Source organism: Caretta caretta, chromosome 5, assembly GCF_965140235.1.
Source record: "Caretta caretta isolate rCarCar2 chromosome 5, rCarCar1.hap1, whole genome shotgun sequence".
Lineage (NCBI taxonomy): Eukaryota > Metazoa > Chordata > Testudines > Cheloniidae > Caretta > Caretta caretta.
The window spans coordinates 102,507,426-102,534,035 of NC_134210.1; the positions used below are offsets into that span (position 1 = coordinate 102,507,426).

At 45.0% G+C, this 26,610-nt stretch overlaps 1 protein-coding gene across 3 annotated transcripts in view; it reads left to right on the plus strand.

The window, feature by feature from the left end:
* Positions 1 to 26,610, plus strand: part of SMARCA2 (SWI/SNF related BAF chromatin remodeling complex subunit ATPase 2) — a 187,193-nt gene that overhangs the window by 103,462 nt on the left and 57,121 nt on the right. For all 3 annotated transcript variants that reach the window (XM_048849469.2, XM_048849471.2, XM_048849470.2), the window contains exons 25-27: positions 1,498 to 1,661; positions 10,864 to 11,091; positions 18,482 to 18,559. In XM_048849469.2, coding sequence (XP_048705426.1) covers positions 1,498 to 1,661; positions 10,864 to 11,091; positions 18,482 to 18,559 — 470 coding nt within the window. The remainder of the gene's footprint in view (positions 1 to 1,497; positions 1,662 to 10,863; positions 11,092 to 18,481; positions 18,560 to 26,610) is intronic.

The following is a 26,610-nucleotide window of genomic DNA, read 5'->3' on the forward strand; positions in this document are numbered from 1 at the left end:
ATTCTGCAGTTTCTTGTTGGAGCCTGTTTTTGAAGTTTTTTTTTTTGTTGGAGAATTGACTTTTAGGTCTGAAATTGAGTGACTGGAGAGGTTGAAGTGTTCTCTGACTGGTTTGGATGGGTCATTACACAAAGTAAAAACTATTTCCCCATGCTAATTTTTCCCCCTACTGTTATTCACACCTTCTTGTCAACTGTTTGAAATGGGCCATCCTGATTATTGCTACAAAAGGTTTTTTTTTCCTTCTGCTGATAATAGCTCACCTTAATTGATTTGTCCCGTTACAGTTGGTATGGCAACACCCATTTTTTCATGTTCTCTGTGTGTATATATCTTCCTACTGTATTTTCCACTGCATGCATCCGATGAAGTGGGCTCTAGCCCACGAAAGCTTATGCCCAAATAAATTTGTTAGTCTCTAAGGCGCCATAAGTACTCCTCGGTTTTTTTAATGTTGTTATAAACTCCAGTTTTCCTTCATTTTCAGTTTCATGGCAAAAAAATTCTTGCAGGCTAAAATATGGTTCAAAAGTAGATCTCATCTTTCTCTCCTTCCCCCCGCTCTTCCTGTATCACCTTGTTCACATCCACGTTGTGTTTCTTTATGACAAATGTTTTTGGTCAACAGTTTGTGACTTTACGAGGGACAGATTTTCTCCTCTTCATGTGTGTGTATTGGATAACTAAATAAAAATCTCTCCTCCTCTCTCTTTGGTTTCAGGCACAGAGAGAGATGTACAGGCATAAAACCAAGAGTGAAGCTTATTGAACATACAAAGTGGTCACAAGATTTACTTTGGCTTGGTGAAATTCACCTTAGTATATGCATGCTAAGCACTCAAGTGGCACATGGGGTTTCATACAGGCCTTTGGTCATGGGTTGATTTTCATCCCATTGTGCACTGTTGCTTTAGACCTTGAAATTTAAACATTAGTAAACCTCAGGTAGTAGTTTGGTTTTGAGGCAAACAGTGAGATTGTTAGTATAAATATGTTTATGCATTCATATGATTATTTAATATTCAGATTCTAATAATGTCCAGAGGGCCTCAATCAAAATCAGGGCTCCATTGTACTAGGCATTGTAGAAAACATAGAGGTGTCCCAAAGAGCTTACAACCTAAGCTGAGCAATGTATAAAGAGTGTGGTGGAGGGAGGACAGATAAGTATGTATGATTTTGTATATGTATATTTATGTTTATCATAGCCATGAAATGCTGGCTGATTGGTTGAAGCTTCCTTTTGAAATACATTGTATAGTTAGATTCACTGCTTATTTGTGGAAACCTTTGTCCAGTAGTCTAGCACTTACGCAGCTGGCCAAAGCGCACATGTGCAGTAATGAGTCTACACAATGTGAAGTGCAGGTGGGATGGCTGAGGGCAAGTGAAGTGGTTTGCCTCCCTCAAATGATGACTTCCTCATCAGCTTGTGTCTTTTGCGGATTACTTCTGTACAAGATCTGTGTCATGGGATTTCTTTGCATATCTTTTCAGGTACAACAAAATCAGAGGATCGGGCTGCTTTGCTGAAGAAGTTCAATGAGCCTGGGTCACAGTACTTTATCTTCTTGTTGAGCACAAGGGCGGGAGGCCTGGGCCTGAATCTTCAGGCTGCTGACACTGTCATTATCTTTGACAGTGATTGGAATCCTCACCAGGTTATTTTTATTTACTTATCAATGATGCAATGTACAAAGAGAATTGGGGTATGTCTACACTACGGAATAAGGTCGAATTTATAGAAGTCGGTTTTTTAGAAATCGGTTTTATAAATTCGAGTGTGTGTGTCCCCACAGAAAATGCTCTAAGTGCATTAACTCGGCGGAGCGCTTCCACAGTACCGAGGCAAGCGTCGACTTCCGGAGCGTTGCACTGTGGGTAGCTATCCCACAGTTCCCGCAGTCTCCGCTGCCCATTGGAATTCTGGGTTGAGATCCCAATGCCTGATGGGGCTAAAACATTGTCGCGGGTGGTTCTGGGTACGTGTCGTCAGGCCCCCGTTCCCTCCCTCCCTCCGTGAAAGCAAGGGCAGACAATCATTTCGCGCCTTTTTTCCTGAGTTACCTGTGCAGACGCCATACCACAGCAAGCATGGAGCCCGCTCAGGTAACCGTCACCCTATGTCTCCTGGGTGCTGGCAGACGCGGTACGGCTTTGCTGCACAGTAGCAGCAACCCCTTGCCTTCTGGCAGCAGACGGTGCAATACGATTGGTAGTCGTCCTCATCGTGTCCGAGGTGCTCCTGGCCGCGTCGGCTGGGAGCGCCTGGGCAGACATGGGCGCAGGGACTAAATTTGGAGTGACTTGACCAGGTCATTCTCTTTAGTCCTGCAGTCAGTCCTATTGAACCGTCTTATGGTGAACGGGCAGGCGATACGGACTGCTAGCAGTCGTACTGTACCATCTTCTGCCAGGCAGGCAAGAGATGAGGATTGCTAGCAGTCGTATTGCACCATCTTCTGCCAGGCAGGCAAGAGATGGGGATGGCTAGCAGTCGTACTGTACCATCTTCTGCCGAGCAGCCATGAGATGTGGATGGCATGCAGTCCTTCTGCACCGTCTGCTGCCAGCCAAAGATGTAAAAGATAGATGGAGTGGGTCAAAACAAGAAATAGACCAGATTTGTTTTGTACTCATTTGCCTCCTCCCCTGTCTAGGGGACTCATTCCTCTAGGTCACACTGCAGTCACTCACAGAGAAGGTGCAGCGAGGTAAATCTAGGCATGTATCAGTCAGAGGCCAGGCTAACCTCCTTGTTCCAATAACAACGATAACTTAGGTGCACCATTTCTTATTGGAACCCTCCGTGCAGTCCTGCCTGAAATACTCCTTGATGTACAGGCACCCCCTTTGTTGATTTTAGCTCCCTGAAGCCAACCCTGTAAGCCGTGTCGTCAGTCGCCCCTCCCTCCGTCAGAGCAACGGCAGACAATCGTTCCGCGCCTTTTTTCTGTGCGGACGCCATACCACGGCAAGCATGGAGCCCGCTCAGCTCACTTTGGCAATTAGGAGCACATTAACCACCACACGCATTATTCAGCAGTATATGCAGCACCAGAACATGGCAACGCGATACCGGGCGAGGAGGCGACGTCAGCGCGGTCCCGTGAGTGATCAGGACATGGACACAGATTTCTCTGAAAGCATGGGCCCTGACAATGCATGCATCATGGTGCTAATGGGGCAGGTTCATGCTGTGGAACGCCGATTCTGGGCTCGGGAAACAAGCACAGACTGGTGGGACCGCATAGTGTTGCAGGTCTGGGACGATTCCCAGTGGCTACGAAACTTTCGCATGCGTAAGGGCACTTTCATGGAACTTTGTGACTTGCTTTCCCCTGCCCTGAAGCGCATGAATACCAAGATGAGAGCAGCCCTCACAGTTGAGAAGCGAGTGGCGATAGCCCTGTGGAAGCTTGCAACGCCAGACAGCTACCGGTCAGTTGGGAATCAATTTGGAGTGGGCAAATCTACTGTGGGGGCTGCTGTGATGCAAGTAGCCCACGCAATCAAAGATCTGCTGATATCAAGGGTAGTGACCCTGGGAAATGTGCAGGTCATAGTGGATGGCTTTGCTGCAATGGGATTCCCTAACTGTGGTGGGGCTATAGATGGAACCCATATCCCTATCTTGGCACCGGAGCACCAAACCGCCGAGTACATAAACCGCAAGGGGTACTTTTCGATAGTGCTGCAAGCTCTGGTGGATCACAAGGGACGTTTCACCAACATCAGCGTGGGATGGCCGGGAAAGGTGCATGATGCTCGCATCTTCAGGAACTCTGGTCTGTTTCAAAAGCTGCAGGAAGGGACTTTATTCCCAGACCAGAAAATAACTGTTGGGGATGTTGAAATGCCTATATGTATCCTTGGGGACCCAGCCTACCCCTTAATGCCATGGCTCATGAAGCCGTACACAGGCAGCCTGGACAGTGGTCAGGAGCTGTTCAACTACAGGCTGAGCAAGTGCAGAATGGTGGTAGAATGTGCATTTGGACGTTTAAAGGCGCGCTGGCGCAGTTTACTGACTCGCTTAGACCTCAGCGAAACCAATATTCCCACCGTTATTACTGCTTGCTGTGTGCTCCACAATATCTGTGAGAGTAAGGGGGAGACGTTTATGGCGGGGTGGGAGGTTGAGGCAAATCGCCTGGCTGCTGGTTACGCGCAGCCAGACACCAGGGCGGTTAGAAGAGCACAGGAGGGCGCGGTACGCATCAGAGAAGCTTTGAAAAACAGTTTCATGACTGGCCAGGCTACGGTGTGAAAGTTCTGTTTGTTTCTCCTTGATGAACCCCCCCACCCCTTGGTTCACTCTACTTCCCTGTAAGCTAACCACCCTCCCCTCCTCCGTTTAATCATTGCTTGCAGAGCCAATAAAGTCATTGCTGCTTCACAGTCATGCATTCGTTATTCATTCATCACACAAATAGGGGGATGACTACCAAGGTATCCCAGGAGGGGTGGTGGAGGAGGGAAGGAAAATGCCACACAGCACTTTAAGCACAGCACTTTAAAAGTTTACAACTTTAAAATGTATTGAATGACAGCCTTCTTTTTTTTGGGCAATCCTCTGTGGTGGAGTGGCTGGTTGGCCGGAGGCCCCCCCACCGCGTTCTTGGGCGTCTGGGTGTGGAGGCTATGGAACTTGGGGAGGAGGGCGGTTGGTTACAGAGGGGCTGCAGTGGCAGTCTGTGCTCCAGCTGCCTTTGCTGCAGCTCAACCATACACTGGAGCATACTGGTTTGGTCCTGCAGCAGCCTCAGCATTGAATCCTGCCTCCTCTCATCACGCTGCCGCCACCTTTGAGCTTCAGCCCTGTCTTCAGCCCGCCACTTACTCTCTTCAGCCCGCCACTTACTCTCTTCAGCCCTCCACCTCTCCTCCCGGTCATTTTGTGCTTTCCTGCACTCTGACATTATTTGCCTCCATGCATTCGTCTGTGCTCTGTCAGTGTGGGAGGACAGCATGAGCTCGGAGAACATTTCATCACGAGTGCGTTTTTTTTTCTTTCTAAGCTTCACTAGCCTCTGGGAAGGAGAAGATCCTGTGATCATTGAAACACATGCAGCTGGTGGAGAAAAAAAAAGGGACAGCGGTATTTAAAAAGACACATTTTATAAAACAGTCGCTACACTCTTTCAGGGTAAACCTTGCTGTTAACATTACATACATAGCACATGTGCTTTCGTTACAAGGTCGCATTTTGCCTCCTCCCACCGCGTGAACGGATTTTGGTTGAATGCCAGCAAACATACACTGCAATGCTTTGTTCTACAGTGATTCCCCAGTACGTGTTGCTGGCCTGGAGTGGTAAAGTGTCCTACCATGAAGGACGAAATAAGGCTGCCCTCCCCAGAAACCTTTTGCAAAGGCAGAACCGCAAATGCCAGGGCAAAGTAATCCTTTCACATGCTTGCTTTTAAACCATGTATAGCATTTTAAAAGGTACACTCACCAGAGGTCCCTTCTCCGCCTGCTGAGTCCAGGAGGCAGCCTTGGGTGGGTTCGGGGGGTACTGGCTCCAGGTCTAGGGTGAGAAACAGTTCCTGGCTGTCGGGAAAACCGGTTTCTCCGCTTGCTTGCTGTGAGCTATCTACAACCTCCTCCTCATCATCTTCTTCGTCCCCAAAACCTACTTCTGTATTGCCTCCATCTCCATTGAAGGAGTCAAACAACACGGCTGGGGTAGTGGTGGCTGAACCCCCTAAAATGGCATGCAGCTCATCATAGAAGCGGCATGTTTGGGGCTCTGACCCAGAGCGGCTGTTCGCCTCTCTGGTTTTCTGGTAGGCTTGCCTCAGCTCCTTCAGTTTCACGCGGCACTGCTTCGGGTCCCTGTTATGGCCTCTGTCCTTCATGCCCTGGGAGATTTTCAGAAAGGTTTTGGCATTTCGAAAACTGGAACGGAGTTCTGATAGCACGGATTCCTCTCCCCAAACAGCGATCAGATCCCGTACCTCCCGTTCAGTCCATGCTGGAGCTCTTTTGCGATTCTGGGACTCCATCATGGTCACCTGTGCTGATGAGCTCTGCATGGTCACCTGCAGCTTGCCACGCTGGCCAAACAGGAAATGAGATTCAAAAGTTCGCGGTTCTTTTCCTGTCTACCTGGCCAGTGCATCTGAGTTGAGAGCGCTGTCCAGAGCGGTCAGAATGGAGCACTCTGGGATAGCTCCCGGAGGCCAATACCATCGAATTGTGTCCACAGTACCCCAAATTCGAGCCGGCAACGTCGATTTAAGCGCTAATCCACTTGTCAGGGGTGGAGTAAGGAAATCGATTTTAAGAGCCCTTTAAGTCGAAATAAAGGGCTTCGTTGTGTGGACGGGTGCAGGTTTAAATCGATTTAACGCTGCTAAATTCGACCTAAAGTCCTAGTGTAGACCAGGGCTTGGAAATGCTTTTGAGGCTTCCTGTTTTACATAAGAACATAAGAATGGCCATACTGGGTCAGACCAAAGGTCCATCCAGCCCAGTATCCTTTCTGCCGACAGTGGCCAATGCCAGGTGCCCCAGATGGAGTGAACCTACCGGGTAATGATCAAGTGATCTCTCTCCTGCCATCCAGCTCCACCCTCTGACAAACAGAGGATAGGGACACCATCCCTTACCCATCCTAGCTAATAGCCATTAATGGACTTAATCTCCATGAATTTATCTAGTTCTCTTTTAAATCCTGTTATAGTCCTAGCCTTCACAACCCCTCAGGCAAGGAGTTCCACAGGTTGACTGTGTGCTGTGTGAAGAAGAACTTCCTTTTATTTATTTAAACCTTCTGCCCATTAATTTCATTTGTGGCCCCTAGTTCTTATATTATGGGAACAAGTAAATAACTTTTCCTTATTCACTTTCTCCACACCACTCATGATTTTATATACCTCTATCACAGGGGTCCCCAACGCAGTACCAGTGGGCACAATGGCGCCTGCTGGGGCAGTTGTGTGCGCCCGCAGGACACCGCGCTGCCAAAAGGCCACTGCCTACCGTGGCCGCAGGAGAACTGCCCGCCCGCCAAGAAGCACTGCCATTTCTCAGCGGCATTTTGGCGCCGGCGCTTCTTGCCGCTGCCGCTTCTTGGTGGCATTTTGGCGGCGGGGTGTCTGGCACCCACCACAGTCTTCTGGGAATAGGTATATGCTATTCCCACAGAAAGATTGGGGACCACTGCTCTATCATATGCCCCCTTAGTCTCCTCTTTTCCAAGCTGAAAAGTCCTAGCCTCTTTAATCTCTCCTCATATGGGACCCGTTCCAAACCCTTAATCATCTTAGTTGCCCTTCTCTGAACCTTTTCTAATGCCATTAAATTTAAATTTGCCGTTTTGTTGCCCAATAACTTAGTTTTGTGAGATCTTTTTGAACTTCTTCACAGTCTGCTTTGGTCTTAACCATCTTGAGCAATTTAGTATCATCTGCAAACTTTGCCACCTCACTGTTTACCCCTTTCTCCAGATCATTTATGAATAAATTGAATAGGATTAGTCCTAGGACTGACCCTTGGGGAACACCACTAGTTACCCCTCTCCATTCTGAAAATTTACCATTTATTCCTAACCTTTGTTCCCTGTCTTTTAACCAGCTCTCAGTCCATGAAAGGATCTTCCCTCTTATCCCATGGCAACTTAATTTACGTAAGAGCCTTTGGTGAGGGACCTTGTCAAAGGCTTTCTGGAAATCTAAGTACACTGTGTCCACTGGATCCCCCTTGTCTACATGTTTGTTGACCCCTTCAAAGAACTCTAATAGATTAGTAAGACATGATTTCCCTTTACAGAAACCATGTTGACTTTTGCCCAACAAATTATGTTCTTCTATGTGTCTGACAATTTTATTCTTAACTATTGTTTCAACTAATTTGCCTGGTACTGACGTTAGACTTACCGGTCTGTAATTGCTGGGATCACCTCTAGAGCCCTTTTTAAATATTGGTGTTACATTAGCTATCTTCCAGTCATTGGGTAGAGAAGCTGATTTAAAGGACAGGTTACAAACCATAGTTAATAGTTCCGCAATTTCACATTTGAGTTCTTTCAGAACTCTTGGGTGAATGCCATCTGGTCCAGTGACTTGTTACTGTTAAGTTTATCAATTAATTCCAAAACCTCCTTTAATGACACTTCAATCTGTGACAGTTCCTTCAGATTTGTCACCTACAAAGGACGTCTCAAATTTTGGAATCTCTCTAACATCCTCGGCCATGAAGACTGAAGCAGATAATTCATTTAGTTTCTCTGCAATGACTTTATCATCTTTAAGTGCTCCTTTAGTATCTCGATCATCCAGGGGCCCCACTGGTTGTTTAGCAGGCTTCCTGCTTTTAATTTGGGAAATTTGATTGTGAAACAAATAGACTCTGTACCTCCAAATGCCACTTTGTTAAAGAATCAGTCACCAAACTACAACCTGTAAATAATGATTTGTTTTAAATCAGTAAAGTGATATGGTTTTTTCCATCTGCCATGGAGCCCCCCATGTCAGAGCTCTGTGGATGCTGTCTCCTACTCCCACAGTGTAGCTATCTCATTCTCTTAGTGAGGGAGCTAGTAAATTTCTGCCTTTGGAGCACATGAATCCTGGTCTTTTAAACAACTGGAAGTGTGGCAGTAGAGTGGTACAAGGCATTCCCTCTCTCAAGAGGCTAATTGCAATACTTTTACAGCAATTTTGCAGATTCATAATAAGGGTGGTGTAAAAGATTCCTCTTATGTTTTTCTCCCAGATGGCGGGAGACCCTGGTCATGCCCAGTTATTTACTCCAGGTGGCTTATACACAGGCCCCAGTTCCTTATTTCTTGCAAGAGAGACCCTTCCCTTTGTGGAGCTTCTTCAGTCCCTTCTTATAGGGGATCAAAAGGAAAGTTAAATATCCAGCCCACCTGAAAATAACTTCTTCCAGAGCCCCTCAAAGGGGAAAAAAGGCCAGCAGTACCTTTTTTCTTCAGAGGCCATCTGCACAGCGGTTTTTGAGAAGTCATTCTGGCTGGGCTGCTGAATCAGGCTCACTTTGTCAGGCTTACGGGGAGTGCGGTGAACTCCCAGGGTAGGGTCGGGGTGGAGATCTCCGCCTGGATGGGAGTTCCCCCATGGCTCCAGGATTTGCTCCTGAAGTCTCCTACTCAGGATGATCTCTCTTCCCAGTTGACTGCAGTTTCCTCCTTTTTAAAGTCTGCCTCCCTACCATACGTGATTGATGTGGCCAGAGCGGTGGGACTAGCTCTGCACACAGTGCCTATCTGGCACCTTCCTCATCAGTGTGGGGTTTATACATCCTGTCACAGGTGGCCATAGTAACTAGAGATGGTAGTAGTGAGTACAGATAGAGGATGTTCAAATTAATACCTCGGGGTGGCCGAAAAAGCAAGTAGAAGCAAGTGTGTTCTGTGCTTGTCTCTTAGTGACACATTTTTTAAAAGTAGAGGCTATATGTGAATGGAATCACAAGCCTATATTTATACTTTCATAATATGTACAGCTAGCTAGTGAAGGGCCCCATGCTGAACTAAGTGGAGGGATTCCTTGAGAGAGGCTGAAAAGATTTTCTTTATTTAAAACAGCACTATCACAAATGCACAAAGATTAGGATGATCAGAGACATCAAGATCCTGAATAGGAACTTGGAACAATCCATAGCTTGTGTGTGTTGGTTTGGGGTTTCTGAAAGCAATGCAAAATGTACCTTTCTCTTGTTTCACATTTCCATTGGGTTAGTTGTGTGACATTTATAGTACAGTTCACTGTATGTGCAGCACCCAGGTAGCAATATGCACAAACAGTAAATATTATTTTGCTGGAATGCCAAGTAAACAAACTGATAAATTGTGATTGCATTCAATTTCTGTTTTTCTCTTGGGGATGGAAGCAATATGTTAACTTTAATGAGGCATGTGCTAAAAGAAAGATACTAATAATATTTGTTAGAGCCAGGCATAGCACTTATAGGAATGGAAGCTTTCACTTTCCTCTTTTTGACATCCCCAGTTTATAAATGAATTGCATGAATGTGTTCATACTGTGACTTTATGTTCACTTTTGTCCGCTGCTGGCTGCAAATATGCTTTTAATTCAAAACATTCTATTAATTTTAAAGTGCCCAGAGCAAAAAATGTCTAGGCAGGGCTTTGTGATTGCAATCCCGAACAGCTGGATTGAAACAGGCTGGTTTTAAAAAAACTTTTAATCCTTATTTTAAGAGGCCTACTTCATGTAAAATAACACGACATTGTGATAGTACAATGCTTGCACTTTTAGATTAACTGCCCTCCATTAATATTGTCTGTATCTGACTCTGCTGTAGTAAGATTATGACTTCTGGAAAGCTGATAGGATTGCAGTATCTTAATAGAATTCTAAATTAATAAAATTAACCTCTACGCTTGACCTGCTGTGTTCTCTCGGGGACTGGGACTAGTGCCCATCAAAAGGCTACTTTAGAGATGCTGACAAATGTCTACTAAAAACTAATTTTAGACCATGAAATTCATGTCACTTGAGGCCAAATGTAGACAATTTGAACCCAGATTTCCAAAGGTAAAAGACTGGTGGCCTAAGCCACTGCACTACTTTAGTCATCACTGTATTTGTTTACCAGTGCCCATACTATTGTCTCAACAGTATTCTCTCTAAGGTATAATATTCATGCCTGGATTTCACTCTCTCACCCTTCTGCCCTCATTTTTGCACCCAAAATTTGGGGCAGGTAAAGCGTTGTTCAGTTCAGGATTTTGGTTCAGACCCATTTCTACTAATGTATTTTATTCTTACAGATATTTTTAAAGATAATAGTTTTCTCTGTCCAGACAGCTGGTTTGCATAGCAGACAGAGGCACTGTACATAACGCAGTGTATTTTTCTCAAACAGGATTTGCAGGCACAAGACAGAGCTCACCGAATTGGTCAGCAGAATGAGGTTCGAGTCCTGAGGCTGTGCACTGTAAACAGTGTGGAGGAGAAGATACTTGCTGCTGCCAAGTATAAACTGAATGTGGATCAGAAAGTTATTCAAGCCGGCATGTTCGATCAAAAATCTTCAAGCCATGAACGGAGGGCTTTCCTACAGGCTATATTGGAACATGAGGAAGAAAATGAGGTAATGTACTTGGAATATTGTTTAAGTGCCCAAAAAAGAGAAGAGGTTGTTTTCAAAGTAAATTGGCTAGAATATAAGAATGAGACATGTTCAAAGAAACCAGGCCCAGTTTGCAAATTTGGCTTCCAAATACTGCATTTGGGTGGTCATATTATCACATGGGTACCTATAATGCTAATCAGAGCACCTCAATTCAGAATTAGGTTGTAACTTACATTAATTCCCCTCCTTCATGAAGTTGGGGAAGTAGACACCCTATAACTACAGGCTACGCTTTTCAAATGTAGGTGTCTAAGGTGAGGCTCCTAAATCCATAGTTATGTGCCTAAATAGCCTGATTTTCAAAAGTGCTGAACACCTGGCAGCTTTGCATGTTCTTGAATCCAGGACCCTGCCTCTGCCCATAGCTGCTTCTGTCTCCTATGTTCCTGAACAGAATTAACAAACCCTACCTTCATGTGTTTCCAGGGTGAGCCAGCAGAATAGCTCTCCTTCTTTCTGCAGGGCACTAGAGTGTGATACCTTGTCACATTGAAGCTTCTGTATTCCAGAGCATTTTGTAAATTTCCTTGTCAGCAGTGCCTCCACAAGGACCAATGGGTTGCTGCAAAAAGCTTCCAAAACTTTACTTTTAATGGATAGAAGTGTAATAGTAAATTAGAAGAAAGTTGCCTCTGCCCTCACCTCGCCCCCTTTTGAATTGCGGCAACAGAATGGAGGAAACCTTATTCCACCCTTCCCTTTAAGTAGGTTAGTAACCACTGGACACACTAACAGAACTCTGTACAAATACTAGATCTGTGACACTTTTTCAAATAATTCCATTCTGCGGTGACTTCTTCACCACCAAAAACAACCTCCTACATGGTCAGAGACTGTAGGGCTCTAAAAGCCTAGACTGTCCTTTTAAATATTCTTACTAGCGTCTGAGTTTGGGTTGTACTTGAGTAAAGAGCATCTCCTGTAGTCTATGCTTTCATTAACATGCAAGTATGGTTCTCCAGGAGGCCTCATGGTTTCTCAAAGGTCAGGGAAATTACTTCTTGAATAATTAGACTTTGTTTAATAAACTGTTATCAATGGTACATTGATTATATACCACTTAGACAAGGCTAGTATGTTATTAAGTGGGAGTAGGTTTTTTGTGGGGGTTGTCAACAAACTGATTACATAACCAATATGAAAGGGGTTGCACACAACGACACTGTTTTGATTAATAATCCTTTGTTTTCTATTTTAACTCAACAGTGCAAGTATAGTTTGGTTTAACTCACAGTGAAGTAACAATATAGTAGTCACCCAGTCAACAGCATCCACCAAAGAAGCTAAAACTAATATGAGTAGAGTAGATTGAAATCAATAGAAATCTTATAGTTGGGGTTTGGCTGCATAGCTAACGTTCAGGGTTCCTGGACATGCTTCGTTTGACGGATGACCCTAACTAGTACAAGAAAATGACATTCAACAATTAATAACTTGTTTTAAAAATGATCTACCTAATATGTTATTGTGTGAAGATACTATATATCTTCTGGTTTTGCTACACTTACTTCCTTTTACTAACAGAAAATGATTCTAGTAACTAGTAATCCACCAGTGTGCCGGTTCCCGTCCATAATGGGTCTGATTCTAAAGTCCTTACTAATTCTGAAATTGGAGACAAAAGTCAGTAGGAGTTTTGTGTGTGTGTGTGTGTGTGTACACGCACGCATGCGTTAGCTTTTTAACCATCCCACAATACATACATTTTCTCATTATGATAACCTCTCACATGTCACGCAACAGCAACTATTAACCTGTTATTTGCAACTGTTTTTAATATTACGCAAAAAGCGGGTAAGCTTAATAGTAAAATTGAGGTTTGTAAAGTACTGTGGTAGGAAATCCTGTCTGACAGCGCGGAGGCTGGAACTTCTTGAGCTCTGTTTATGTTGGGTTATAGACAGTATCGTGAGGTCAGTAAAGTCAGTCTTACTGTGAGGTTGTATTCATTTTCCAATTTATTGGCATGTAATTTACAGTTTGAACCAATTGATCTAAAGCCAAAAGAGAGATGAAATTGTAGAGAAGTTCATTCACAAGACTATGCTTGGCTAGGTTATATAATTTTGATGGATTTTTTTAAAATAATCTAGTTTATTGACAATGTAGTTACAGATATGAAGATTGCAGCTGTGTTTCTAAAGTATTTTGTTGAGTTATCTAGAATCTCTAGAACATAACTGGGTAGCCTGAAATCTTTATTAAAATCGCTCATTGACAACTCATGCCAAAGACTTCCCTCAAGTGAATTTTGTAAGATTATCCAACCTTCCCCTTTCTTGGGCTTTTTCTTGCTGCCTATGAATAAAAATTAGAGGGATAAAAATTGAATTGCAGTTTCAGTTGAAATGATTTTTGTGGTGGATGGGCAAACCTAGTAATCTCACAAAATATTGTTTGGGCCCAGAACAATATTATTATGTTATGATGTTACTTATGTAATGAGTTTGTCTTGCAGAATAAACTTTTAAAGACCGCACCCATAGGAGGAAGGAGGCTGGAAAACAGTCATGTTCAGTTAAATAACTGCTATAGCAGTTGCCCATACAGACTTAACCCTAATGTGCTCCACTGTAGCCAAACATGTGTACATATGGGGGCATATCCTCAGCTGGTGTAAACTGTCATAATTTCGTTAGCTTCAATAGAGCTATGACAATTTAAACCAGCTGAGCATCTGCCTCGTGGACTCTTTTTTGCAAACTTACCTCCGCATGTTCTTCTGTTTTATTTTGTTCTAAATTATGATTCCCTTTCTGTAAAGAAGTTCTTCTGGATTCTGATTTTATTAATAATCACTTTGACCAGCTGTTAGGCATTAGTACTAAAAGAGTGAGGTACACACCAGCTGCCAGTCCCTCAGGGTTAGGCGTCTGGCACATAAACAGAAATCTTAGACAAATGCAGTTAGCATGCATACACACTGTAAAATGTGTCAGCATGGCAGTCTAGCTTCATGGAAGCCTTAGAAAAAGAACTGACTGAGAAGTAGTTACCAGAGTCCATAATGTAGATATGTATGTTATCATAATGAGAAAAATACTTGAAGGAATAGTTCAGATCAATTCACAATTAAAAAAGAAGATGAAGTGGGGGGCAAAACAGTAAATTGTCTTTCCTTGTATTAACATAATTAAGAAGGAAAATGATAATCTGATGTAACAAAATATAGTCTGGCCCCTTTAAAGAATAAGGGGGTCAGGACTAGTCCATCCTGTTCCCTGACATGGGAATAGGTGTTTAAGGGATCAACAGACAAGCTGGTGAATGGTGGCTAGGTGGTGATCAGGGAGCTACCTCCTGGACATGCTAAAAACCCAGCTGCTAGTTGACTCTGGGGGAGAGAGAAGAGAAGCTCCAGGAAGCAGAGCTGGAACCTGGGTACTGTGGGCTGGGGAAGCTGGCTTGAAACATTGTACAGCCCCAGAAGGGAGGGCTGTGGAATATCTTAATGGGGGAGGAGGGTTTGGGCCCCAGGGGCCAAAGGAAACTGTATATTTATAAAGTCTCAGTGAATGGAACCCTAGGAAGGGAAATACTAGTTTAAACGCTTTTGGCTGCAAACAAGTTATTTGGGAAAAGCAAGAGGACACTGAGGTTGGCATGCCTGCAGGGCTATGCTGTGCTACGAGAAGGCATGCTCTGTGGATGCCGTCCTGCCACACTGTTACTGTAATATCTGGAAAATGTACAGGGAATGGATGTTTTAATAAGAGCCCAAACTACAGTCCAATACTTAACAGAAGTCGTTGTGCAAGTGCTTAGAACAGTGGTTTTCAACCTGTGGTCAGCGGACCCCTGGGGGTCTGCAGGCTATCTCTAAGGTGTCTGTGAAAGGTGACGTATGAAAATAAAGTTTCAGATCCCAGAAAAGACATTCCATTTTTCTAGTCAATCAAAAGTATGTGAATACCCCCACCTACAGGTCAAAACCCAGGAGTGTTGTCATTACCATAGATGCTCACAGCTTAGTGCCCTTTCTCACGCTGCGTCAAACACTATGCAAAGCATGTGCAACATTTATAGTTAAATGCTGTCAGGTCAGTTTTCAGTCTAAGACTTCTATGGTAGGGGTCTGTGGACCACAGGTTGAATTTCCAAAGGGTCTGCACCTCCAGCTGAAATTTCTTTAGGGGGTCTACAAATGAAAAAAGATTGAAAACCACTGATTTAGAAAATAACATTTGGGTAGGACATCAACTTTAGCTTTTTCTCCTTTTAAGCTGGTACTGAATGTTTCCTTGTGAGTACAAATCTCAGACCGCCCCCCAAAGTCAATACCGTGGCATAATGAATTGGCTTATGTCACAGCAAGCATTAAACTTCCTGCATTTCTCAGTCAGTGTGTAATAATCTTTTAAAATATTGATCTTAACTGTATTTAATCAAGGATCATTCCCAAAATTTTAACAAGGATCATTCCCAAAATGCTACCATAAAAATATACCAAGTGACCATAAGGTTGTATCATTAAACACTCAAAAGTCAGGAAATGCTGAAGTTTATGTACACAACTTAAAGTCTGCCACTTGTGCATATTCATTTAAGTATGGACTTGAATTATATGATTACATACTGTTTCTCAAAATTTACTAAATATATTCATACAACAACTTTCACGGTCTGAAATATATTAAACTCAATGGCACTCCTCCCATGCATAAAATTACACACGTGCCTAAGTGTTGACAGGACTGGGATGAGATGTAGTCTGAGAATTCCTAGAAACAGGGCATTGAACATCTCATCCTTGGAAAACTTCCAGCAAAATGTAGCATATGTTGGATAAGTACCATTTACTGTATATTTCTCATATAAATCACTTTCATGGATTCTTTTTCTGTCATCACAGAATATACCTGGACCATCTTGTGGTTCTGTATATCTGTGGACATGGCGGGAGAAACTACAATAAAATTAAACAAAACTTTGAGAAATAGTGTGTCATTGTAGAATTCAAAACTATTGTAACATATACATGTGGAAGCAGAGTTAAGGTTTGTCTTTGGTAGATCCTGAGTTTGAGTGCTTAACTATGCAACTTTATATTTCTCTTAACGTAGGGGTTTGTTTGTGTGTATGGTTGGGTTTTTTGTTTTGCGTTTTGTGATTTTTATTTTTTTTTCCAACTCTCAAACATCTCTTTTCTCCCCCTTCCTCCGCCACCCAAATTGCTCAGACTTTCCACTAACAGTTCCCTTTATGCAGAGAATAAGCATGGAGAACTTCAGACCAAAAGATTAAAGTTTTGGAAAGTTATGAGTGACTGCAATTGAGGTGAGAATGGAAGCCACTGGGCAACATGCACTGTATTGGTCACCATATCTCCCATTAGAACTACCTAGAAACATTTAATGAAAAAAAGACATTTTCCTATTTCAACAGAGACTACCAAAGGGGGGGGGGGGGAAGTCTTGCATATAGATGATAGTTAACACCAGAACCATTTTGTCTTGCAGATATGGATTTGCAGACTTAATAAAATGCAAATACCAAGCAATTTCTTAATGTATTTGAGTGACCTAATTCATATTCCCAGTGCTAAGCACACTTAGCATCTATATGTGGGATCCTTTCTAAGTTGCAGCAGAAGCACTGTGCTCGGTGTGTGTGGTAATTGTCTATTAATGGTATCCCTAAATTTACCACCATAGCTATTTTGTATTTTATTTGCCCCTTTACTTCTGTGGCCCTATTCACTATAGTGCATGGCTCACTTTACTGTTGATTTAAAGAACATAAATTTGAGAGATGTGGATATATAATGGCAGAAGGGATGCTTTTTATTGCCTGTTAATACTTCCTTGCTTAGGGAGGCAATTTCCATGGGCAGTGGTGCTTTTAGGTTTTGTGCCTAGAACAGGTCGGCAACCTTCGGCACACGGCCCATCAGGGTAATCCGCTGGTGGGCCGTGAGATATTTTGTTTACGTTGACTGTATGCAGGCATGGCCCCCCCACAGCTCCGAGTGGCCACAGTTTGCAGTTCCCAGCTGCAGGAAATATCTTAAAGCTGTTTAAGATCACGGGTTGGAATCAAACAGTATTTCCTAGCTTCATTTTCCAATCTGTGACATTGTAGGCGAAACTAACATTCAGTACAAGTGTGTATATCTGTGCTAGTGTCCTTGTTCTGGATGTTGCAGATGGAAACTGTGACTGGAAGCGTTGTTGCTAAATGCACAAATTTTTTATAGCAATGCCATTGGATTAAACACTGGCATTTCCAAGGTCTGTGAAGGAAATTGCACCTGCTTCCTGTTGAAGGAACTATGCAGTTGTTACTAGCTCAGCCATGAAAGTGCATAAAGGTGTAAACATAGTTTTATATTTTTAAACATACCACTTTTGAAAGCTACCATGTTGACAGCTCTTGAGAATGACGTCCTTTCTCTGGAGAACAGGTATAGCTTGGGCAGGGCAGTTCAAGCTTCCGTCGCAGTGCTCTGCGAACGTTCTTCCGGCTTAACTCTGAGGCCCCATCTTCATCTGTAAGAGGGTAGTTTGGGCTCCAGGCCTGTTCAGTCTGTGGCCTCTCCTCTGAGACTGCTGTTAAAGTTGCCAGTTCTGATGTGGAGACTTGTCAGCCAGTAAGTGGCCTTAGAACACCAACACCTTTCACAACAATAAATATATTTAGAGAGAAGACTGAGCACTGTAGAGCCTGATCATGCTGAAACATGTACATTCTACTGTACAGAAGCAGACCATTTTGAATGGAATACTAGATTCTAGATTTATTTTGCCAGTGAACAGTGTTTGAGGTTTTTTTGTACGTTTCTATAAAGGAACATCTTTGTCAAGTAGCAGAAGGCAAAACTGAAAGTTAGAGCTTGTGATGGGGCATTGGGTTAAAGAAACAAAGCTTGTCCAGTTCCTTTCTGTGATTAGTACTGTTATGTTAGGATTCTCCTCCTTCAGCCTTGCTAAGGCAGCAAAGATAGCATGGGAGAGAAGTGGCATCTCTGGGGAGTCCATGAAGAGAATATTGTACATTAGCAAAATGGAAATGTATACATTAACTGAAAAAATGAGCTGACGACGAGCTGTGCTTGTGATCCAGGAAAACCACAAACCAAAATTTCCTGATTGCACAATTGCTCATTTCTTCATACTACACTTATGAAGATGGTAATAAGTCCCACCTGCATCTTTGATGAAGTCAAACCTCTGTTTCCTCAGAGTGGCCTATCAGCTAGAGGCTTTCAGTTTTAGTTTTGATTTGAGTGTTTTTCATGTGTCATCCTCAGGGAGAAGGAAGGTCACGGCAGCCCTGACCTGGTGAGAACGGATGCATCAGAGCAGCCACTGCTTTGCAAGTCCATAAATCTTTTTCTCTCTGTCACTAGGAAGAAGATGAAGTTCCTGATGACGAGACTCTGAATCAGATGATTGCACGGCGTGAAGAGGAATTTGATCTCTTCATGGTAAGGGCACTCTGACAATAAGTAGTACAACTTCTTCCGTAGTTCTTTCCTGTTAACATTTTATGTGGCTAGAGCTGCTACTCTTTTGGGATTCAAACTATAGAATGGTATTGTGGGAGGGGGAGGAGCATTTGCTTATTTTGCTCCCTATTTGAAAGAGAACGTAATCTCCATTGAAAAGGGAGCAGCTTCACTGGATGACTAAAAAGGGGTAAGTCCTGAAGAGTGGTAAGGTGAAAGAGTGTCCACTGCATGCTAACTCACACACTATAGGGGAAAGAGGATTCAGAGTTGCCTTGGAAGAATTCAGTGCCTATCAGCTGGTCACTATTTCTGGCTCTGATTTTTTGATACTGTACATTTTTAAATGGCTCTACTCATGTTGTGCTCTACTGGGTTTCTGCCATGGGGAAATATAATAGTTTAACCAATGGTATGTTAGAAGCTTACGGTGGTGCTCTTTTCTTCTATCAGAGTAGCAGCCGTGTTAGTCTGTATTCGCAAAAAGAAAAGGAGTACTTGTGGCACCTTACAGACTAACCAATTGATTTGAGCATAAGCTTTCGTGAGCTACAGCTCACTTCATCGGATGCATACTGTGGAAAATACAGTGAGGAGATTTATATACATAGAGAACATGAAACAATGGGTATTAACATACACACTGTAACGAGAGTGATCACTTAAGGTGAGCTATTACCAGCAGGAGAGCAGCAGATGGGGGGGGAGCCTTTTGTAGTGATAATCAAGGTGGACCATTTCCAGCAGTTGACAAGAACGTGTGAGGAACAGTAAGGGGGGAAATAAACATGGGGATATAGTTTTACTTTGTGTAATGACACATCCACTCCCAGTCTTTATTCAAGCCTAAGTTAATTGTATCCAGTTTACAAATTAATTCCAATTCAACAGTCTCTCGTTGGAGTCTGTTTTTGAAGGTTTTTTGTTGAAGAATTGCAACTTTTAGGTCTGTAATCGAGTGACCAGAGAGATTGAAGTGTTCTCCAACTGGTTTTTGAATGTTACAATTCTTGACATCTGATTTGTGTCCATTTATTCTTTTACGCAGAGACTGTCCAATTTGGCCAATGTACATGGCAGAAAAGCGTTGCTGGCACATGATGGCATATATCACATTGGTAGATGTGCAGGTGAATGAGCCTCTGATAGTGTGGCTGTGATTAGGCCCTATGATGGTGTCCCCTGAATAGATATGTGGACACAGTTGGCAACTATAATTAGTTGAGGTTGCTGCGGGGTGATGTCAAGGGTCCGGTTTGCCTTGTCTGCACTGAGAAAGTTTAGCAATTCTTTAAGCAGGACTAGATAATACAGAGGTACAGCATCTGGTCTACATTAGCACTTCCATCATTGTTAGCAGTAGGGAAGCTGTGCTGCTGGGAGAATTTAAGAAGTCTGCCTAAGCACAGCTATTGGATTGGCCATTTTGTGAGCACGCAAGGCAGGGATTGCTCAAGGGAGCCTCCACACCTTCACACGCAAAGGCCTGTCACAATCCCAGACCTTATGTTCATGCAGCCCCTGGAGCATACACCCAAAAGGGGGAAGCGTGGAGGTGGAATCATTGCACTCTGCCCCTCCCGCACTGGGGGAGCAGGCCACTGCATTTTCTAAGGTGTTGACAGATAGAGACACATATCCGGAAATCTGGGAGGGACTGTAGTAGCTTGAGAGACAATCCCAGGGGTAGTATAGCTGCACACCACCTCTTGCTCAGGGATGTGTCTTAAAGCACAGTCTGTACACAAGTGTGAATTGTTACTTGTACCAAACTTCAGATGGCAGGGGCAACATTTCCCCCAGGTGGCAAAGCATCATATTGCTATTAAGCTGCCAGCCCTACTCTGCTGTGCTCTACTGAATGTTGCCTGAGAAGCATTTAAGACTTGAAAGAAGTGATATATGGGAGAATGGGTCTGTTCAGGAGTTCTGTCATTTAAACATTGTCACAATAGGAGTCAGGTGTGAAGAGTTTGGCAGGCCAGGAACCAAGAGGAGAATGTTTGATTTGCCAGCACTGCTAGTCAAGTGTATAGTTACAGACCATGGTAGTAAACTAAATGGCTCCTTCCTGATCTCCATCACAGATACACATTTTTGCACACCCGGTGCAATTTCCTGCTGCTACTGTTGTGTTCAAGCTGAGTAGTTGACTTTACAAGATACATGGTGATTGACGTGGGTGGTGTTGTATCAGAGATAAAGACTGAAATTTAAATATCTATTTTTTCACTGTGCAACACAAGTAGATTTGTTGTCTGAAACAGCTTCTTAATTCCAGCAGCCCCGAAGGAAGGAGCCAGATTGCAAGTTGAACCTCATTGTTGAATTCATGGCTAACTTCAGAAAGGTTCTGAAGCTCTCTCTATTAGGATTAAGCTTGAGCATCATCACAAAACAACCAATAAGGAGGGGATCAGGAGTCATGACAGTTTTGCCATTGTTAGTGCTTAAATCATGCTCTCTATATTAATGCATCGAAAAACCTCTAAAGGAAAGTAAGGTGGGTTAATTTAAATCAAGGCTATTTAAATCACTGATTTAAATCACCAAGTGAAAAGCCTTGATTTAAATAATCAATTTTAAATCAACTTTTCCACCTGTACTTCAGTTACTTTCTAAATAAAGGTACATTCTCATTGGTTAATATAACCGTGAAAATGTGTTCATTTACAGCTAAACATAGCTTCCATCAGTTAGCTCGGTACCGCTGCCAACTTTAGGGTTGACACAGCTTCCAACTCCGGAAGCATACTTGGTAGCATACTTGGTGCCACTGGTACGGTGTCCAACATCAGAACCAACTCCCTCATCATGCTGGGCTACGAATTAGTCAGACCAGTTGCTCACACACTCAGGGCTGGCTCCACCTTTCGGCTTTCAGGCTCCACCTGAAGGCCAGAACTCTTTGGTGTCCAGATTGGAACCATCTTCCTCTCACTCTCCATCGCCTGACCTGCATCAGGGGCTGTTCATGGAGCGCTATGGGTACCAGGATTGGTGCTTGTCTCGCGGTCGGGCTGAGGGGCCCTGGCCTGGCACCTACTGGCCACCTATGCCCTATCCATGCCAGTGGCCTCCATGAATGTGTGGGATGCTCCTTCCTGCAGAAGTCCCACTCCTCATCTTGCTTGAAGGTGAGATCATCAACCAGGTCTGTGGCAGTGACCATCAATCTGGCACTGGCCCAGGCACTGGTGAGCCTTTCCCTCGTGGAGCCACCAGAGTCATTCCTTGCAGCTCCATCAGTTCTGAAGCATGATCCAGCCCTCGTGGAGTTAACCATTTCATCTTTGTTCCCAGGCAATTCAGTAGTGCCTGGTTCTTCCTCCCCTTTGGTACTGGAGGATTTCAGGATGTACCAGGACCTTAGCAATGTGTGGCTGCTCTCCTGGGTATTCAAGCAGAGTTCCTGCAAGAGAACACTCACAAGTTATTGGATATCCTGCAGCTGTCTGCCCTCCCTGTTAATGATGCGCTCCTTGAGCCTGCAAAAGTCCTCTGGAGCATGCCAGCTTCGTTACCACTTGCAGAAAGTTACATGGAAAACTGCTACTTCATTCCAGTGCAGGGATTTGAGGGTTTATACTCCCATCCGGCCCCAGATTCCCTGGTTGTAACTGCGGTGAACAAAGAGCCTGGCAGGGCAGTGGTCAGTCCATTCCCAAGGATAAAGACTCTAAACAAATGGACCTGATGATTTATACTTCCTTTTCCTTGCAAAGGCGGATAGCTAACCAGCAGGCATTGCTGTCCCAAGTATGACTTTGTGAACTGGCCGGCTATCTCTAAATTTGCAGACCAGCTGCCCAAAACATCGAGAGAGGAATTTTGGGCATTTGTCACCGAAGTCTGCTTGGTGGCTAAGACTTCACTGCAGTCCATGCTGGATGTCGCAGATAGTTTGGCCAGAGTGATGGCCTTGAGAAGAGCTTCCTGGCTTTAGAATTCAGGCATTGCTCCTCATGTGCAGCAGGCCACAGAGAATTTGCCCTTCCGTGGCCCAGCACTGTTGTGGGAAAGACGGACAAGACTCCGCATTCCGTCAAGGACTCGGACACCACCCTAGAGTCCTGTACATGCTGGTGGTGCAGAGGCCCCACTATGGTAGTCAACAGCGACAGCAGCATGTATTTGAGGAGCCTTTCCCTCCCCGAGATAATGCGACTACGCCAGGAAAGAGCATAGATCCTCTAGGACAGGGGTTCTCGAACTGTAGGTTGGGACCCCAAAGTGGGTCGCAACCCTACTTTTCTGGGGTAGTCGCATTATCTCGGGGCGGCAGAGGCTGCTCAAATATGTGCTGCGGACGATATTCCTGCTGCTGCCGCTGCCACCACTGTTGACTACTGTCATGGGGCCTCTGCACCACCAGCGTGTGCAATCGTCAGGGCTGCTGTTAGACTTGCAGGCGCCCAGGGCCGAACCCCAAGCCCTACCACCTGGGGCCGAAGCCGAGCCAAGGGCTTCAGCCCTGGGCTGCAGGGCTCAGGTTACAGGCCTCTTGCCGGGGCTGAAGCCCTGGGCTTCGGCTTTGTCCTCCCAACCCCAGCTTGGGGTAGTGAGGCTTGAGCTTTGACTTTGTCACCCCCACCTAGGGTGGTGGGGCTCAGGCTTCGGTCCCACCTTCGGGGATTGTGTAGTAATTTTTGTTGTCAGAAGGGGGTCATGGTGCAATGAAGTTTGAGAATCACTGCTCTAGGACAAGACAGTCAGGTCCTGGGTTCGGACAGTCCACATGCCCTCCCGGCACCCATTTTGACTTGTTGGTCCAGAGCAGTATTCCAGTCACTGCTACTTTCTCCCCCTCTACTCTATTTGGGCACAGGCTGGCCTGCTTTCACAATGCTTGGGGCTCACTCACCACCGACAGCAGGGTCCTAAGCAACATCAGATCAGGCTGTGCTATCCAGTTCCTCTCCATCACTCCCCTCACGCTTCCACCCTGTTCCTTTTCAGGGACCCCTCTCATAAGATACTGTTCCGGGCGCAAGTTTCTCACTACTGGCTTAGGGAGCACAGGAGGAGGTTCCACCAGTACACCAGGGTCACTTCTGGTGTCCAAATCCAAGGAAAGAGTAAGACCCATCTTGACCTTTGTGGCCTCAACAAACATCAGATACATGAGGTTCTGAGTAGTCAGTCTATTGACTATTCTCCCTATGTTGTCCAAGAAGGACTGGTTTGCTGCTCTGGACCTCCGGATACCTACTATCCTGTGGCAGTTTTGCCATTTTTAGTACATGGTGCTTCCATTGGTCCTCTCTTCTGCCCTTTGGGTTTTTACTAAATACATGATCATCGTGATAGCATATCTCAGGAAGAAAGGAATCCACACCTTCCAGTATCTGGAAGGCTGGTTACTGAGGGGTAGTCACAACAAGGAAGATCTTGCTCATGTCAATGCTACACTGCCCTTGCTCGACCCTCTGGGTCTCATCTTAAACACCAGAAAGTCAGTTTTGGTTCCGACTCAGAAAACTGAGTTCATGGGGCCTTAGACTCTTTAAGTTAGAGAGCATTTCAGCCAATCGACTGTTTTCAGGCTATTCTCCACTTTAGCCTCAGTGTGCAGTCTCAGCCTTAGCTCGGATATGCCTAAGGCTCTTGGTCTGTATGTACTCTTGCACACAGATGGTCCAGTTTGCAAGGCTGCATCTTTGCCTACTCCAAATGTGGCTCATGACAGTTTACTGTATGACTCTTCACCCCCTGGACAGATTGGTCTGTCTTCCTCAACTGGTCCTGGACTCCCTGCAGTGGTGGATGTGTCCAGAGCATGTTTTGCCAGGGTGTTCCCTTCGTCCGGCACTTACCTAACAGGTCTGTTGTCACTGATGCTTCCCTTATGGGTTGGGTAGCAAACTGGGGGTTGCTGATAGTTCGAGGTGGGTGGTCAGAGCAGGAGTCTTCACTGCATATCAACATGCTGGAGCACTGCGCCAATGCATACCACACTTTTCTGGACCATATTAGTGATCCATACACTTACTGACAATACCTCCATGATGTATTCTGTGAACAAGCCATGGGGAGCATGCCCCAGGATGCTCTCCCATGGCGCAATCAGTTTGTGTCAGTCCTGCATCAAGGAGAGTATACTCCTATAGCAGACCACTTGCCTAGGGTCCAGAATCATCTTGCAGACCACCTTGGCAGAAATTTTTCCCTGAGTCACAAGTGGTCTCTGAAGACAGTAATTCTCCAGGTCATTTTCACAGCTTGGGGCATGCCAACGGTCAGTTTGCTACAAGGGGCAACAGGAAAGGTCATTTGTTCTGCTCATGACAGGGCCTCAGTGTGATGCTTTCCTTTTCAGCTGGCATTCAGCTCTTGTGTATGCTTTCCCCCCCGATCCTGATCATCCCACAGGTCATCCTCAAGCTGAAAGCAGATTGGGCCAAGTTAATTCTCATTACCCCGGCATGTCCAAGTCCCATGCTGGTTCTCTGACTTTCTCACACTGTGAATTCAGCTTCCCATACGCTGCCTTCTCCATCCTGACCATCTCACAGAGAATCATGGTGACACCTTACATCTTATGGCGAAGCTGCTTCATGGCTAAATGAGGAGGAAGAGGGTGTTCGGTGGCTGTTCAACAGATCCTACTCAACAGTAGAAAGGCCTTTACCAGAATGGCCCAGTTTGCGAAATGGAAGTGGTTTTCAGTGTGGTCACTGACCTGTGGAATTCAGCCGATGCTGGCCTCAGTGCAGGACATCTTAGAGTATCTGGTGCACCTTCAGTCGTCAGGACTTGTACTTAGCTCATTGACAGTGAATTTGGCAGTGATATCGGCATTTCATCCCCCATTCATGGAAGATTGGTCTTCTCCAGGGCCACGCTAGCAAGATTCTTAGAAGGGCTTCTTTGTCTCCATCCTCCAATCTGACAGCTGATTCCTCTATAGGACCATAACTCAGTCCTAGCGGCTTTGATGGGACCTCCGGATCAGCCCTTGGCATCTTGTTCCTTTCCCTTTTGTGTCAGAAAACTGTTCCTGGTAGCAATAACATCCACAAAAGGACTGTACGAGTTGCAAATTCTTTCGCACAATTCTCCATTTCTTGCTTCACCTCATCTGCTTGTGTCATATGCAAATCGCACAAAGGGTCAAGCAGTCTCTTCAGAGATAACATCCTGTATGAAGACTGCATGTGAAATAGCTTCAGCTACACCTCCTCAGTGGGTCTGTCACAAAGGGATATACTCTGTCAGGGTGATGGTCCTTGGATTACGGGCAGTATGGCCCTAGTGGCCAGAGCCGGTAGGACCGCCCTTCCGCACAGGGCAGCAGAGCCTAGCAGCCAAGAAGAGGGTGGGCCATCACCTGGGGTGAGTTGGCAGCTGGGGTAGGGAGACCCAGCCCCTCCCAACTCCACCGGGTCCCAGCCCAGGGCCCTATCAGCAATGAGAGTTTCCACCACTGGGTCAGTGGGGATCTGTCCGAAACATGCTGACCCTGTTCCCAGTTCCATAACCAGATCAATGTCTAGTCCCCAGGAGCTACTTCCTACCTGCTCCGTAATCCGTAGGCCCTCTGTTCCTCCAGGGCAGTTGGCAGGCTAAGCTCCTGAGGACTCCTGGTCCTTACGGCTTCTGTAGGAAGCCTGGTATTTGCCTGGGTCTCAGCTCACCTGACCTCTGCAGTCTGGGGCTTCAGCAGCTCCCAAATAGGAGCTTGCAACAGGCAGCCTCTCTCCTCAGCAGTCAGCCCAGACTGAGCTGGGCTGCTCCCTTTTATACTGTGGTTCCAATTGGAGCATGCAAGGGTGAGGGGGCATGGCTTCCTCAGCCCACAGTATGAGGTTAACCCCTTCCAGTGCAGGGCAGATATAACCCCTCATAGGGTGCTAGCTCATTCTACGAGACTGCAAGCAACATTGATAGCATTCCTCAGTGACTTCTCAATATTGGACACTTGCAGAGCTACTGTGTAGTAATCCATCCATACATTTATGAACTATTATGCCATTACTGCATCTTCCAGGGTGGGTGCCGAGTCCCACCTCCTGGGGTGGGTACTTCTT